Source organism: Bos mutus, chromosome 3 (assembly GCF_027580195.1).
Source record: "Bos mutus isolate GX-2022 chromosome 3, NWIPB_WYAK_1.1, whole genome shotgun sequence".
NCBI lineage: Eukaryota > Metazoa > Chordata > Mammalia > Artiodactyla > Bovidae > Bos > Bos mutus.
The window spans coordinates 41,262,940-41,280,289 of record NC_091619.1 but is presented as its reverse complement, the minus strand read 5'-3'; the positions used below and the strand labels follow the sequence as shown (position 1 = coordinate 41,280,289).

Below are 17,350 nucleotides of genomic sequence, written 5' to 3'. Positions count from 1 at the left end.
AGTCTCTGATTGAAGGTTATGAGAGTGGAAAGAAAGGATATAAAAAAATAGTATGTTAGCTTAGCTGCTATAATAAAATACCCTAGACTAGCAGTCTATATGGAGAAGGCAATGGCACCCCACTCCAGTACTCTTGCCTGGAAAATCCCATGGACAGAAGAGCCTGGTAGGCTGCAGTCATGGGGTCACTAAGAGTCGGACACGACTGAGTGACTTCACTTTCACTTTTCACTTTCATGCATTGGAGAAGGAAATGGTAACCCACTCCAGTGTTCTTGCCTGGAGAATCCCAGGGACGGGGGAGCCTGGTGGGCTGCTGTCTATGGGGTCGCACAGAGTCGGACATGACTGAAACAACTTAGCAGCAGCAGTCTATAAACAACAAGTCAATTTCTCACAGTTCTGGAGGCTGAAAGTCAGAGATTGGGGGCCAGCGTGTTCAGGTTCAGGTGAGTATTCTCTTCTGGGCTTCAGACTGTCATCTTATTGTATCCTCGCATAACTGTAAGAGGGTGATGAAGCTGTCTGAGTCCCTTTTATAAGAAGGCCAATCTCATTCATGAAGTCTCTGTTCTCATGACCTAATTACCTCCCCAAATCTCTACCTCCTAATACCATCATATTGAGGAGTTTGGCTTTTTTTGTTTTAAGATTTTTTGATGTGGACCATTTAAAAAATCTCTATTGACTTGTTTCTGTTTTATGTTTTGGATTTGGGGCTGCAAGGTATCCTAGCTCCCTGACCAGGGATCAAACCCACACCCCCTGCACTGGAAGGCAAAGTCTTAACCAGTGGACCATCAGGGAAGTCCCCAGCTTTACTCTTTAGCTACCAAGCTTCTACCAGCATTCATGACAACTGTAACATTTTTCTAATCCTTAACATCATCAGTGATTTATTGATTACCTCCTATGTACCTTACATTGTATTAGCTGCAATGCTTATACATCATCTTCCCAACCCAAGAATTGAACCAAGGTCTCCTGCATTGCAGGTGAATTCTTTACCAATTGAACTATGAGGGAAGCCCATCATCATATTTATTTAACCCATAATTTACAGGTGAGGAAACCAAGACTCAAAGAGGCAGTGACTTGTTCAGTCTCGCAGCTGCTTCCTTAGCTCCTGTGATCTTTGTTTTTATTCATTTGGAATTCCATTTCATAGACCTTCTTACTGCTTAGACCATTGCTTCTGATATCTTGGATTCTATAAGGCTCCTCTCAAACATTTTCTCCCGCTTACCACTAGCTCCTCCCCATGACCTCTTTATGACCCCTGCCTGTTCCCTTTCTGTTTACTTCCTTCTGTAACCCACATAGTCATTTCTGCTTCCTTTTTCCAACATTCTCTTTTCCGCTTGAACTTTTTTTCTATAGCCACTTCATCACTAGCCTCCAAAATTAGATCAGTTCAACCATCTCCTATCTGTTTATAGTCTCTTCTGAGCTCTGTTGGAGAAAATCCCATGACTGTCAATTGATTCCATTTCAAATAAATTTCTAATTTACCCAGACCCTTCAGTGCTCATGATGAGTTTACCTGGCCTATCTTGGCTTCCTTTCTCTTCCCCGCATTTGTTGTTCTGTCACTAAGTTGTGTCCGACTCTTTGGGGCCCCATGGACCGCAGGACACCAGGGTTTCTTGTCCTTCTCTATCTCCCAGAGTTTGCTCAAACTCATGTCCACTGAGCCAGTGATGCCATCCAACTGTCTTGTTCTGTCATCCCCTTCTCCTCCTGCCTTCAATCTTTCCCAGCATCAGGGTCTTTTCCAATGAGTCATTGACTGCTCCAAAACTTTTTCACATTCTTCATCAGCACAAATCCTCCAACCTCCAGAGGCTGAGAACATATAATTTTTCAGGAATAATTCCCCTTAACTGCCCTCTTTACTACCTCAAAGTATATCTGCATCTGACTTGTCCTTTTATTCCTTTTCAAAAACAGAAGCTCTCCTCTTTTTCAGTGGTAACTCCACGAACCTGAACTATTCTTTGTGGACTGTTTCTGGGAGTTGGCCTGTGCACAGCCTTGCTCTCTTATATCTCCACTGTCTTACACCGTTTGCCTGTCTCTTCACCTGCAATCAGGTACAGGCCGGTCTTACCAATTGCTTCCCTCAGTTCTGCCACCTCTCATAGTGTCTCCTTTATGGCCAGACTTGGACAAGAAAGGCATGTGCACCGCCTCCTCCCCGCTCCCCCCTCCTCCCCAACACCCGCTCCCCGCGCCCCCGACCCTGCCCCCCGCCTTCTGGTGAGTCTTTTCCACTGGCTGCCACTGACTTCTTTAAACCAGATCTGATGATCTCTTGTCAGTTTTCATTCTTCTTAGTTTTTGTGCAGCATTTGACGATACTGACCACCCTTTTCTCCTATTATTTTGGTCCATTTTGAGTTTTGGAATATTATTTTCCTGTTTCTCCTCCCCTTCCCATTAAATAGTTACCTGTTTGTCTTTGTCCACCTGCCCCTTTATGATTTTTCCCCAGTCTCTGACCTTGGTCCACTTCTCTGTGTGGGTAATCGTCTCCTGAGCATTGGACTTACATTTCTACCTTCCCCTGGGCAATACTGGAGGAGGATACATGCCCTTCATTGGTCCTCTCCTCCTCTTGTTTCCTGGCTAACTGTATCTTTGTATATCCAGTCATCTGAGCTAGAAATCTGGAATTGTCTTTGACGCTACTTCTGCCTTTCCCTCTGCCACATCCAGCCACTAAGTCCTAGCAGTTTTCCCTTGAAATATCTGTATTTTGTTGTCCATTCTTAGCACTGCTGCCTTCATCGAGGTCTCCATGGACTATTGAAATGGCCCTTTAAATTTCCTTCCTCTATTTTGCTGCTGTGCTAGATTTCTGAGACAAGCTGCTCAAACTATTCCTGTGTTCAGAATCATTCAGTATCTCCACTTCACACACAGGGTCCCATCTGGACCCCTGGCCTGCCTTTGGGGCCCTTCTCCATCAGTCCATGTGCCTCCCCGCCGGCTCTTCTTCAGCAGCTCCAGCCAGCATCCTGACTCAAGCTCTGCCTCCTGCCGAGTCCTAGCACAGGTGGTTTACTCTGCTTTTCCACCTGTCTCTGCTTGGTTATATATTTCCTGGCCTGGCTCACTAGTTTTCTTTTTGATAAGGCGTTTGTGACCCATCCAGGCAGAATACCTTTTCATCTCTTACAGGATTTTGTTCACAACCCCCTACCCCCAGCCCCCACCCCGGGTTTCCCGAGACAATCAGCTGTATGTGATTCTCTCTCTCTTCTGCTGGCTTTAAAGCTTCTCAGAGGCATGTTTGTTTTCTCAGGTTCCAAAGTACAGAAAACGCCTAATAAATATTTATTGAACTAAACGTTGGTTAGCATATCTAGGTTCACACATGTTAAGCAGAGGGCTAATTAGGGGCCCGTTATTATTGCAAGCACAGGAAGCACTAATAGCAAGCACACAACGCTTCAGCGTCAGCTTTAACACACAGTAATCTGAGAGTTTATTATTTTCTAGATATGTGACTTTACTAAAATAAGAGAAACTACATTTTAACCAAGCTTGCATCAATATAATTTTGGTGTTCAGATGAACTGAAAACTCATGTGATGGTTGGCTGAGTCAAGTTGGGTGTCAACAATCTGTCACCTAACAATTGAGCTCTTTATGATTGTTGAAGAGCACATATTAAGTTCCTCCAGAAAAAAGAATCTATTAAAAGTTATGTAGGAAGGGGAAAGAATAGTTATATAGCATTTTAGTTAACTAAAATCAGATTGTTAAATCTTTGGGTCCCTGACCTGCTTAGAGAACACTATAGAAAAATGCTTACACTTCTTTCAAAGCTGATTTTATCACAGAGCATAGCCTTTTTGTGTTAATATGATGCCAATAACACATTATTCAGCTGTGCTTCTGCTAGAGTATGAAATCACATTTGTGGAAATATGTATCAATGCATATTGATATATGCATTGATTATATGCATATAATATGATTATATGCATATATGCATATGCATATCAATATATACATATAATGCATACATTTTGTGTGTTGCTCATTTACAAGCACTACAACTGGAAACTCCATTGCAAAGCTATAAAAAGCCCAGGAGTATAGTGGCAGTTATAGATAAACTTATTTTTACTCAGTGTTTTTTTTTTCCCTCATTTGTTCACTAAATCTTAAAATACAGGACTTACATGTATGATACCATATTGCCAAATGTATTTTTTCTTTTAATTATCAATGATACCATGAAAACAAAGCACTTTTTAAAAATTGAGTATAGTTGATTTATTGATACAATATTGTATTAGTTTCAGATGTGTGGCAAAGTGTGAAACAAATCACTTTTTTCCTTGTAGGTGCTTTTGCCTGGGTAGTTAGAACTCAAACCAGGGTAACTGGTAGATTATTTTTTTCTTCCTTAAGGGACTTGGGAAAATGGGGAAATGCAAGGAAGAAGAAATAAGTGTGGCAAAAGCACATGGCGGTTTTGACCTACATCAGATCACAGGGTCCTTTGGTTCAAGTTGTTTGAACCTTAAGACATTATTGCATTGTTTTGCTGGCAAAGACCTTAACTTTAATTATTCGTTATGTTTTGCTGTTTTTGATAGTCAGTTTATAGTTTTATTTGTTAACTATTTGTATAGTATTTATATTTATAATTATTAGATATTTTTCTACCATGATTAGATAACTGGGCTGTTTAAAAAAGAAACTCCTCCAGAGTAGCTAAATTTTTAAAGTCACTACCTACATCTGCCAAAACAGATTAGTAGCACATTTCCAGAACAGAACAAATTGTCTTGATCTCCTTACCTAACACTATGTTTTGTGTCAGATCCAACTGCTTTCAGAGCAAGAATTCTTGATGGAAGCTTATATTTTGACATAAAAATTTGGGGGGCTGCAATGTAAGGTAATTTTATCTTTCATTTGCAGGCTGGATATTGCTATATTATTCATTTACGGTATTCGTACTGTAAAAATACTATATAATCATGCTAAACTTGATCTAGTCTTAACTCACTAAACCCTATTGAACTCAATGGGCACATGAACTTGAATTTTCTATATGAGAAATTAAAATCTCTTGGTTATTTAAATAAGTGCTACTTTGTAAAATAATATTTACACCTCAGGTCTCCCTTCCTTTGTAATCATATCTTTGTCTTTGCTGAGGATTTTTTGTTGGTTTTGTATTTCAGATTGATTAGGTATCCTTATGGTAATGATAAAAATTGGCAAGGCCGAATTAAAACTTTAATCAGAATATTTAAACATGGGCGTTCTAATAAAGAAAATTCCTTTATGGACTATTACTGAGAATTCTTTTGGGTTCAGTCCTATGGAAAATCATTAAAAAATCTTAATTACAGTAATAAATAGTACATTCTCTTTTGTCTGTTAATATTTCTTTGCTTACTCAGGCTCATACCCTACTCATTATTTGTCTGTGTCAGGTGATAGAGAATATTCAGTTGATAAGGACTGAATCTCAGGACAAATGCTTAAAGTGTCTTGAGGCATTATATTGTGGAGGCTAAGACTTTGGGCTTTGTAGCCACTGCTGGAGTTCAAATTCCTTCCTAGTTGCATGATCTTAGGCAAGTTGCTTTAATGTTTTGTTCCTCAGTTTCACCATCTCTAAAATGAGCTGTTCAGAGCATTTAATGAGCTAACACACATAAGATGTTTAGAATTGTGCCTAGTATGTAGAAAGTACTCAATAAGTATCCTTTTACAGAATAATTGACCTGTTGCATATCTAATTTATCAAGAATTCCAGTTAGTTGTACTTCAATTAGTCTATCTTTTGAACAATAAAATCAATAATGATATTGTTTATATAGTACAATGATGCATTTACATTTTTACTGTTAAAATTAAAAATGCTAATAACTGGCTATTGTGTTTTCTGGAACATTGATAGCTTTAGGATACATGTACATTTAGAAGACAAATGAACCAGATACCCTGAATACAACCCCATGATATAAACACGTGGTGCTTGAAATCTAAATGTCATTGTTACTATTGTCCCCTCAGTTAAAAGGCCTTGAAATACTAGGTATACTTTTTTCAAGTGGATAGGTCATGTAGATTTTAACAGTTCTCTTCCTTCCCTAAGTCCACTTCCATTAAGATTTCCGTTTTAGACTGAAAATGAAGAGGAGTTAATTTATTACAAAACATTGATGTCAGAATAATGTGCTAAACCTGTTTTGATCTGATCTGATTTTTTTTAACTTTATTTACACCATATAAAGAAACCATGGAATATGTTTGGTTTGGTTTTGAGAACTTTGGTATCATATTTTTATCCCACAGTACCTAATATATTCATACTGCTGATGTTCAGTCATTGTTGAATGAATTAACCAGCATGACAGAAGACTAATGAATATATACTTCACGTGAAGGATTGAAATCCTTAATATTCTAGGAAATGTTTCCATTTTTCAGTTCCGTGTATATCATGATTCCATAAATCATGTAAATATATGTACAGACATATTTTTTCCGTGTATATTGATGCATGTATAAAACACTTTGCCCCGGAAGAAAGTTAGTTTCACAAAGGTCACTTGTCTAGCATCTGTTCATTTGCTGTATCTCTATTTATTGAGAGTTGATAAAACTTTAAGATACTTGCAAAAACAACTTCGTTGTAAATTTTCAAGCAATCACAGGAGCTTTATAATTTCTGTTAGTGATAACATGAGTAACTTCTAGTTAGAACAAAAGTGAAAGTTAAAATATTGCCAAGAAAACACTGGCCAATGTATAGCCTGCATATGTGGCATCTTTGCAGCTACAAAGAACTTGTGGCTCTGCCCTCTTGGCCTACTGGCCAGATTTCAGAAGAAACTGGGATAAAGCACCTAGAAAAATGGTAGTCCACTTTTAAGCTCTAAATGCTAGGTTGGCAGCTGTTGTCTCACAAGTTAAATGGGCTTCAAGGCATTGGACCAGTTTCACTGGACTTTCTCTTTTATTCTCTCTCTAAATTCAGGTGTATTTACAATATAGTACCCTAAGTTTTGATCATCTCTCCTGTTTTGAAGCCTTTACGTAAACTACATCCTGCAGTCATTTTGCCAAGCCTTTTCCTTTTTTTCCTAATGCTCTTGACCTTTAACCTCTTTGAAATTTGCAGCCTGAGAACACACCTACCCCCTATTCAACCTTCCCTTTCCACTCTTTGCCTAATCCTTTGCTTGTGAACAGTGTTACTCTTATTCTGTGTATATTATTGCTTAATGTTGGCACATTTGTCTTTTCACTTTATGTCTGTGTGACAGTGTGGTCTTTTGCCCTTTAAGGGCAGGGACCATAACTTTTGACTCACTGTGTTGATAGATTCTTATGTACCATAGTAAATGGCTGTTGGTAGGATATAAAATTCACTGGGATTTTGAAGCTAATCAAAGATAGTTTGAATCCTTTTGTAACTTATTTGCAAAATGAACAGATTCTTTTTTTTTTTTTTTTTACTGATACCTATACTATCAAAAAATGGACTGGTCTCAGAACTGATGACCTATTAATAAAATGCTGCAGATAAATTTGAAAAATATTTATTGGAGGAAGAGAAAAGGGCATTTGGTAGCAAATCAAGTAAGCTTTGTTTAAGGTATTTGATTAGAATTCTGCAAAAATCGTTAATGTTATGTTTCTTCTAACTGCTGTTTGCTGCTCAAAAATAACTGTTGGCGGATTTGTCTGTACCTCTTTATCTTTCCCTGGCTTATGTCTGTTATCAGTGCATTCTGATTACATATCCCAAGCATGCTCCTTTTATATGTTGTTACCTAATGTGATGTGGGAAAAACTGTGTTTATTTTTTTGAAACTTGCCCACTGTTTATTATGTTATGACTGCAAGACTCTTCTGCACAAAAGCTTTTTGGGTCTTAAGATAAAATTTCAAAGCTAGAAGTGCTTTGTGTCCCCCTAAGTGGAAAGAATTTATAAGGTATTTATAACATTCAAACATTCTTAAGGAGTCTAATTTTTAAATGATGGCTAATTCTACTGCATTAGAAGCGTTAATCTTCATTTGATATGTGTTGAATTAAAAAATATATATTCCTTAAATATACTTTAATAATCTTCAATTTAGCCTCAAATGTCATTTAATGCTTTTCAGTAAAACTCAATAGTATTGTCCAAAGGTAGAAGTGAGTTTAATGCTACCTATCAATTTCCAAATAATACTTAATTTTTAATCACTAGTACTAAATTAGTGAGCCTTTTAAAATATAAAGTTTTCTTGTAATCACTTTATCTTGAATAATAATTGAATACCCCATTTTTAGCAAATCCTTTGTTTCTCTCATCTTCTTCTATTCTTCTTAGTTTGTTTCATATATCTTTTATATAACAGATCCAGGCTGCTTTGTGTTGAAGGGAAAAGCTGCATGATGTAGGAGAACTTCTGTGTGTGATGGAATTTAACCTCAGTTTATGTCTCTCCCCGCACAGTCCCTTCAGTCTGAATATGTTCATTACTAAGGCCTTGCCACTCTGGTGAAAGCTGCTCCACTCTTACCTGCAGTTTCCTCATCTGGATGAGCAATGTAGAGAGAAAACAACTGCTTGCTGGAAGAATATCTCTGCCTTTTTACCTTAAATTAAAGAGAGCACTCAGATAAGACCTTCATGAGACTTGAAACCAGAAAACTCTGGTTAATGACTACTCTAAATGCACTGAAACTATGTTTATGGAGATGTCAACTTTTTAAGACAGTTTTCATGTTGAATTTGGTATTTTGGAAGGTTATTTTTAATGTATTTCGGAAATACATTTATTACATTTACATGTACAGTGTTACATTATGTATGTATTGTGAACTTTAAAAGACTATTTTGATAAATTTATAAATATATAAAATTATGTAAAAACTAGAGTATATTTTGACTTAGATTTTCTTGCTGTTTCCTACCAAAAATTTGTATTTTGAATTTGTTTAGTATGGTTTTATCTACAATGAATAATAATTCCTCTTTATTAAGAAAAAGTAAAGGAGAAAGGTTTTAGAAAGTGATTTGTATGATTCCACTACAAATATGGCACATCAATTCATTCTTTTGGGAAGTCAGTCTAATTTAATAACTTTATCCAGGTTTATCTCTTAGCAAGAGTACAATTGTTTGATACGGCTTATTAAGATCATTTCTCTACCCTTTGTTTTTGTTGCTGAGCCATTTAGTTTTGCATCTTTGGAGGTTTTAACAAAATTTAACATCCAGTTGAAGATCAAAATTCACTGAATGTTTTTCCTTGAAAGCATAGTTTTTCTCTATGAAATGACTCAACGGTCCAAATGCTTTTACTTCTTTCCTTCTCACAAAAGAATTCTTAATCCAATTAGAATATTCTGATTTTGGTACGAGGTTTTTGCCTGTATTCACACATGGTCTGGCAAGTTTTAAATCAGCAAAGAGGATTCAAAGGATGCTGCTAAGTAGTTTTCTGTATTAATAAAGGAAACAAGTTTAAGACAGATCACAAAACCCCTGGCACACAGGCTAGCATATCTGAAACCTCACATGAAAATGAAGGGACTCCTAGGTACTTCACAGGCCTTTCATGTAAGTGTAACCTTACATTTAGGGTCCGGAAGCCTGTAAACCTTTTTTCCATGGGGAGTTGGGGAGTATTAGGTTCTCATTGTCTTCCATGCTGCTCAAGAATGGACTACTCAGGCAGTCCAGTGGATTTGTATGAAGTGCTTTACTCTCAGCCACTGAGTTATTTATCAGGTATTTATTAGAAGGGGGTACCTTGAGGCTATTATACATGCTTCAGCAAAACATCTTGTTTATGTCTTACTTTTTTAAAAAGGCATTTGAATGAATGTTTGACTCAGGTTCGTTAACCTTCAAAAACTGCAGTACCAAATAATTGCACTAAACTGATTAAAAAAATGAATTGTATGTTTTAGGAATCAAAAATTAAGTGGAATTAAATTGTATACCTTTTCTAAAGCTAAAATAGTAAAATATTTTATAATGAGTTATTGTAAAAAATGATCAGTTAATTGTATAGGAAAATGATAGTATTTTTTCAAAATTATCGGTGAAAAGTAATTCAGATGATATTTGAGGAGTGGGGGAAAGGGAACCATATAGACAGTTGTAGTTCTGTGAACACTAATTGTGTGCAGCTACTAAATGATTGTAAAATTGACTACTGTAAATTTTCCATAATTATATGTGTATATTAGTCATATGTATCTACATGGGTATGTCTTAAAATTATTTATACACATGTACATACATAGACAAATCAAGAAGAATATGTGTATAATATAGAAAGTATATAGCAAAGTGATTCTACTCCAATAATAAAGATTGACATGTATTTTGTTATGAATAGTTTACCTTTGAAAAGACATTTTGTTCTATTTTAAGGTGTAGAAGAATACACTGCTAATAAATAATAAAAGTTTTATGCAATTTACATTCTCCCTGTCTTTTGTCATTTGGATTTGGAGTATCAATGTATTGAAATATCTTTATAATTTTACATTTAATTCACTCTACATTTAATTCACTTTTGAGTTTCTAAAAATCTCCGTTCCAGATTTTTATTTACTTTCCAGGTTGTGGCCGTTCCTGAATTATGTGACAGTGAGCACAAAGAAATCTTATACTTCACATTTCACAAGAGTCAGATAATATCCAGCCTTGTATATTTAATTTTCCTTTTTGTTAATAAAACACTGTTCATGATCAGTGTTTTGGGCTTGCTTGATCATGGGAAATAGATGGGGAAACAGTGGAAACCGTGTCAGACCTTTTTTTGGGCTCCAAAATCACCGCAGATGGTGATTGCAGCCATGAAATTAAAAGATGCTTACTCCTTGGGAGGAAAGTTATGACCAACCTAGATAGCATAAAAAGCAGAGACATTACTTTGCCAACAAAGGTCTGTCTAGTCAAGGCTATGGTTTTTCTAGTGGTCATGTATGGATGTGAGAGTTGGACTGTGAAGAAGGCTGAGCACCGAAGAATTAATGCTTTGGAACTGTGGTGTTGGAGAAGACTCTTGAGAGTCCCTTGGACTGCAAGGAGATCCAACCAGTCCATTCTAAAGGAGATAAAGCCCTGGGTGTTCTTTGGAAGGAATGATGCTAAAGGTGAAACTCCAGTACTTTGGCCACCTCATGCGAAGAGTTGACTCATTGGAAAAGACTCTGATGCTGGGAGGGATTGGGGGCAGGGGGAGCAGGGAACGACAGAGGATGAGATGGCTGGATGGCATCACTGATTCGATGGACATGAGTTTGAGTGAACTCCAGGAGTTGGTGATGGACAGGGAGGCCTGGCGTGCTACAATTCATGGGGTTGCAAAGAGTTGGATGCGACTGAACTGAACTGATCATTTATGACTGGTCATAGGCTTTGCAGGTGGCTCAGTGGTAAAGAATCTGCTTACCAATGCAGGAGACTTAGGAGACGCATGTTCTATCCCTAGGTTGGGAAGATCCCCTGGAGGAGGAAATGGCAACCCACTCCAGTATTGTTGCCTGGAAAATATCATGGACAGAGGAGCCTGGCTGTTTACAGTCTATGGGGTCACAAAGAGTCAGACACGACTGAACAGGTATGCACAGAACCACTGTGCTAAGCTGGTCCTGTACACCTGAGCAACAGGAATTGTGAAATAATCAATGTTTATCAATCATTAGGTTTCTTTTAAAAAAGAATAGATGTTTTTCTTAAGAGAGAAATTATAGAAATGAATCAGATATCACACACCTTGCCACTGTTGGGTCTATGACCTGAAGAGCTGGCTTGGGAGGAAGAAGCTGCATTCTTTACTGGAGATATTTTATGTGTTAAACTGGATCTCTTTGGGTTGTGATATTCCTGATGTTTTTCTTTTATCTTCTAAAATTTTTCAGAACACATAGGAATGGTTGTGGGTGGGAAGACAGTTTCACTTCTTGAGTTGGGAATCTGCCAATTAGCTGTTCTCACAACACTGCCTGAGACATCTAGTTGGGGTACCAAGGTTGTCATGAGCCCACATCTTAGAAAAGGAGATTTCTTCTGAATTCATGAACTTGTCTAGAAGGGCAGAAAATCTTTTTCTACAGATCTAGTGCCTATGAAAAAAAAAATAGTAGAAAAAAATCAATTAACTAATCCCAGCACATTTCTCACCTATTGAAATCTTGAGTTCACATGCTTTTGTTACCTCAGATGTCAAATGATTTCTAAATCTCAAAACACACCTGGAGAGGCTACCCTGTTACGGATTTGGCTGTGATTTACATAACAATAAGAACATAAGTTTACCAACAGTAAGCTCTACAAATGTATTTTCAAGATTGTTCTCACTTGTATGCTTTCCTTGGTGACATGTGTTAAACCAACACTATTCTAAAAAGTTTCTACTTTTTACTTTGGGAGGAAGAAGCTCAGTGTGTAAGCTGAACAGTACTCTGTGGTGTTTCATGTCATGTAAGAAGCCTGATCTTTCCCCAAGTGCCCTCGGAAGGCATAGTTGATGCCAGTGAAAGCCTTGCTGTGCTCTTGGCAACAACTGAGCAAAGCAAGAATTTGCTCACTGCATGTCTCCTGAGAAGATTAATTAGAGAGGTATCCAATTACAGCAGGATACAATTTACAGCATAAGAGGAAACTTTTGTATTTACACATATGTTGCATAGAGGTGGCATCCATGGCAGAGAAAGGAAAGTAGAAAATAATTGCATTAAGTTATTTTGAGCTGGGTTGAAATGTTAATTTATTCCCACCCAGTTCCTTCTCTATGGATTGAATTATGATAATCATCTCAAGAAGGAGAAAAATAGATTTTCTAGAGAATTTAAAACTTTTTTTGGTTAGTGCAAGTAGAAACATATTGGAAGGTTGCTTTTAATGCAAAATTCAGTTATTTTGAATTGGTTTTCAATGGATGAACATAAATTAATTGACCTTTTCACTCACCATGTCTTGCTTTAAGTTGAATACCACCAAAAAGAAGATGACTTTCATCATCACTTGCTATTTCTTGTTTGGTTTGAATCAAGTTAATCAAAGCTTTATTGAGAAGCTGGATCACAAGTGAAAAATGAGTTAACTGTGGAAATGACTCCAGCTGCAAATGTTTATATTTACATTAAACTTCAGAATCAAGGGTAACAATCTATCGAATGGGTTTTGTTTATTTATATTATGGCTCTCCCAAAAAGATTTAAGGTGGTTTTCCATGGAGTCGCAAAGAGTCAGAGATGACTGAATGTGCATGCATACACGTACACACACACACACACACACACACACACACACAAAGACTGGAGCAGGTGTATCACGGAGGATTAAAAACAGAGGGCTTCAGAGAGCAAATTTGGAGGCAACTGAGGCTGAGACTGAAAACAGATGAACTGCTTCCCAAACGTCATAGAATATGGATCTTCTCTTAGGTTGGGCACATTACACCAAGTACAAACCTTTAGTCAGCTCCAGGGCTCCTTAGTGGGATTTATTTTACTCAAAACATTAATATAATACATGATTGTTAATCATAAGCTCTATGCTGTACAGTGGGTCTCTAGAACTCATTTATCTTGCATAATTGAAGCTTTGTTATTTGTTTGACTAATTTACTAAGAAGGTAGATCTTGTGTCCTTACCACAAAATAAAACTAATGATGATGATAAAGATGGGAGGGAACTTTTAGAGGCGATGGATATGTTTATGGCACAGATTGTAGTGATGTTTCCATGGAAGTATACTTACCTCCCAACTCACCAAGTTATATATATTAAATACGTCCAGCTTTCTGTAGGTCAATCATACCTCAATAGTCTAAATTTTTTTCATATGAAGAGGTTATCTTCAAGTGAGTTTGTCAGTCTTGATATTCAGATCTCCCAAAATGATTGTCAGGTACATGGAATAGAAATTTCAAAAGGCAAATTGAAACCAGAGACCAGAATAGTATAATAATAGTCCATATAACTATCTATCTGTCTGTCTATCATCTATCTATCTAGTATTTATTGACCTTTATTGACAGCTAATGGAGACTAAGCTATAAAGTGTAACATGTGCCTTTTTGTATTGAGAAGTAAAACTTGAAAGATATAGGAGTCCCAGAGACTTGAGATTAAAGAAGTCAATTTTGTCTTTCTTCTAAAACAAAAAAACAAAAACCCTGTGGGGGAAAGGAAACCCATTTTTTTAAAATCTAGGTTTCTTGCAGGTAGAATTTTAGCACCATACTGCACAAATTCTAAGGGGGCTTCCCTGGTGCCTCAGTTGGTAAAGAATCTGCCTGCAATGCAGGAGACTCAGGTTCAATCCCTGGGTTGGGAGGATCCCCTGGAGAAGAAACTGGCTACCCACTCCAGTATTCTTGCTTGGAAAATCACATGGACATTCTAAGAGAGATCCCACATTCCAAGAGGCAAGATCCAGGATCCAGGCTTTTTTTTTTTTTTTGGTTCTAGAAGGATGTAACCAATTAGCTTCTCTTCAAGCTTGGCTGTAAAGTAACTTGGTTCTACTGATGGTGACCAGCAGGATTGGAAATACCTAGTTTTCCTGATTTGAGGAGATATATGAAATTCACTTTTTTCCCTTGGCCACTTTTCATACCCATATCTTTCACAAATGTAGCAGTCAACTGCAGACTTTTCCTGCAAAGAATTGCCAGTAACTTATCTTACCACTTAGGTCACAGGCCTTCAGTGACCAAAGAACACACGCCTGGGGCTGTGTTCAAGGAGAACACTTTAGAAACCATTAGATAGATCAAATGTGGGTGGCAGAATCACTGGGCTCCTGGATTCTCCTGTCCCCTCCCCACAGAGCAAGCACTGCCTTGGAGTTCTCTTTCTCAGATATAGTACCCGAGGCTACATGAGGGGTACTGGCCCCGAGATGGCAGCTCTCACAAATAGAACTGCTGAGAAAGATTGCTAATTGACAAAGCTGACAAACTGAGGCTTTAGAATAGTTTGATCTTTTTTAAAGTCAAATCTTGGGCTTCCCAGGTGGTGCTAGGGGTAGAGAACCCGCCTACAAATGCAGGAGACCTAAGAGACTCGGGTTCAATCCCTACGCCAGGAAGATGCCCTGGAGGAGGGCATGACAATCCACTCCAGTATCCTTGCCTGGAGAATCCCCATGGACAAAGGAGACTGGCGGACTACAGTCCATAGGGTCTCAAAGAGTTGGACACGACTGAAACTACTTGGCACAAAGTCCAATCTTGGGGAAAATTATCCTGAATTAAGGATTCCTATCTAAGTGACAGGTGGTTAGGATTTTTCATATCTAAGGTAAACCAAAAGAGGAAAGTTCACCCATCTGGTCCAGAGAAGAGATACTAAAATAGGAACTAAGCCAAGGACAGATTATTTATCAGCCAGTCTGGATAGGAGAAGCCCTGTTTGTTGGCAACCCCAGGACCAACTCCAAGTTTGATGATTTGCTAGAAGGACTCACAAGACTCAGCATATGGCTGCACTGACAGCTAAGACTAATTCCAGTTGGATGCAGAGTAAAATCAGCAAAGCTGCCGGGAACAAGGTCTGGAGGAAACCACGTGCAAGCTTCCAAGAGTCCTCTCCCAGAAAGGCACACAGGATGTGCTCCAGCAACCAGTGGTGGCAACACATGGAAGTGTTGTCTACCAGTGAAGCTCATTAGATACCAAGCACCCAAGGGTTTTTTAACTGGGGCTAGTCATGTAAGTAGCCACCACCAACACGAACCAAAATTCCAGACTCAAGAAGGAAAGCAGGAGGGCGGTCTGCATAAACCTTATTCTTTTCCTGGTCGAAGGACAATGAAGCACCCTTATCATTAAGGGAAGTCTGATAACAGCACAGGGATCTGTTTACCAGTCAAGTTCCCAGATGCAAGCCAAGGCCAACCTTGAAAGCAGGCTTTTCTAAGGACACTGGTCTCAGGCCTGCTATGTAAACCCTATTTTGCACACTCTGTATCTTAGCCAACTGATCTGTAGTAGCTAAAGCCCACTTAAATTAACATGCAGTTAATCTTACTTTATGAAGTGAAACTGAAGTCTCTGTTATCAAAAGACTTCTTTGTGGATGGAATGAGTTGTGATCCAGGAGACAGGACCTATCCTTTTGAGTCCCCACTGTTCCACTTGGGCCAGGGTTCTGGTTTCTGTTTGTTTTTAAATGGATACATTAGGAAGTCCTACCACTTGCCCTCACTAAACACTACTGGTCGTAGCAGACACGCCAGCACCCAGTGTCTCCAGTATTCTAATCTCTTGCAGGGCAAACTAGAATAGAAAACGCTCTCTGAATCTACTTTGCTTTAAGAAATGAACTAGTCTAAAATTGTTTTCTCCTAATGTTTACCCATTATTTAATATGTAAAAAGAAATAAAAATACAGGTTAATATATTTTTTTCTTCTTTTTTAAAAATTTTTACTGGAGTATAGTTGATTTACAAAGCTGTGTTAGTTTCTGGTACGGCAAAGTGAATCAGGTATACCTATATCCACTCATTTTAGATTCTTTTCCCATGTAGGTTATTATAGTACTGAGTACACTTACCTGTGCTCTATAGTAGGGCCTTATTAGTTATCTATTTTAAACATAGTAGTGTGTCTGTGTTAATCCCAATTTATCCTTCTCCTTGCTTCCCCCCTCCAACCATAAATTTGTTTTCCACATCTGTGACTCTATTTCTGTTTTATAAATAAGTTCATTTGTAGCATTTTTTTAGATTCCACATATAAGTGACCATCATGTGATGTCTCTCTGTCTCTGTCTGACTTACTTCACTTGCTTGCTAAGTCACTTCAGTTGTGTCCGACTCTGTGCGACCCCATAGACGGCAGCCCACCAGGTTCCCCCGTCCCTGGGATTCTCCAGGCAAGAACACTGGAGTGGGTTGCCATTTCCGTCTCCATTACTTCACTTAGTATGGAAAAATAACCAGAATAATTCTAAAATATTGCAATTTTTAAAATACTGAAATAACATTGAAAATTACATTAAAAATATAATTAATATAAGTAAAAAATTAAAATGATAAAAGATTTATATAAGTTGACGTGCTTAAAATAAAAGAATAAAATATGCAGTGGAATAATGCCATTAAGGAACTAAAGATTTAAAAGCATGAGGTAGGATAATCTAAAATAAATTAAGAGTAAATCAAACAAAAAAGATCTGGATTTTAAAAATAGTAAAACATAAAAAATGAAGGTAAGTTTAAAACACTCTGAACAAAGCAACAGGACTTCTTGAGCAGAGAGCATTACAGATGCTCACTGGCCTCCCAGTTAGCCTAATCAGGTCTTGTGAGAATCAAATTGTCCAGGCAGAATATTCCAAGGAA

At 37.7% G+C, this 17,350-nt stretch overlaps 1 protein-coding gene across 5 annotated transcripts in view; it reads left to right on the top strand.

Annotated features, from left to right (window-relative positions):
* Nucleotides 1-10,461, top strand: part of CDC14A (cell division cycle 14A) — a 189,697-nt gene extending 179,236 nt beyond the window's left edge. For all 5 annotated transcript variants that reach the window (XM_070367597.1, XM_070367594.1, XM_070367598.1 and 2 more), the window contains one exon: nt 8,487-10,461. In XM_070367597.1, the coding sequence (XP_070223698.1) occupies nt 8,487-8,516 (30 nt within the window). In that variant the 3' untranslated portion in view covers nt 8,517-10,461. The remainder of the gene's footprint in view (nt 1-8,486) is intronic.
* The last annotated feature ends 6,889 nt before the right edge of the window (nt 10,462-17,350 follow it).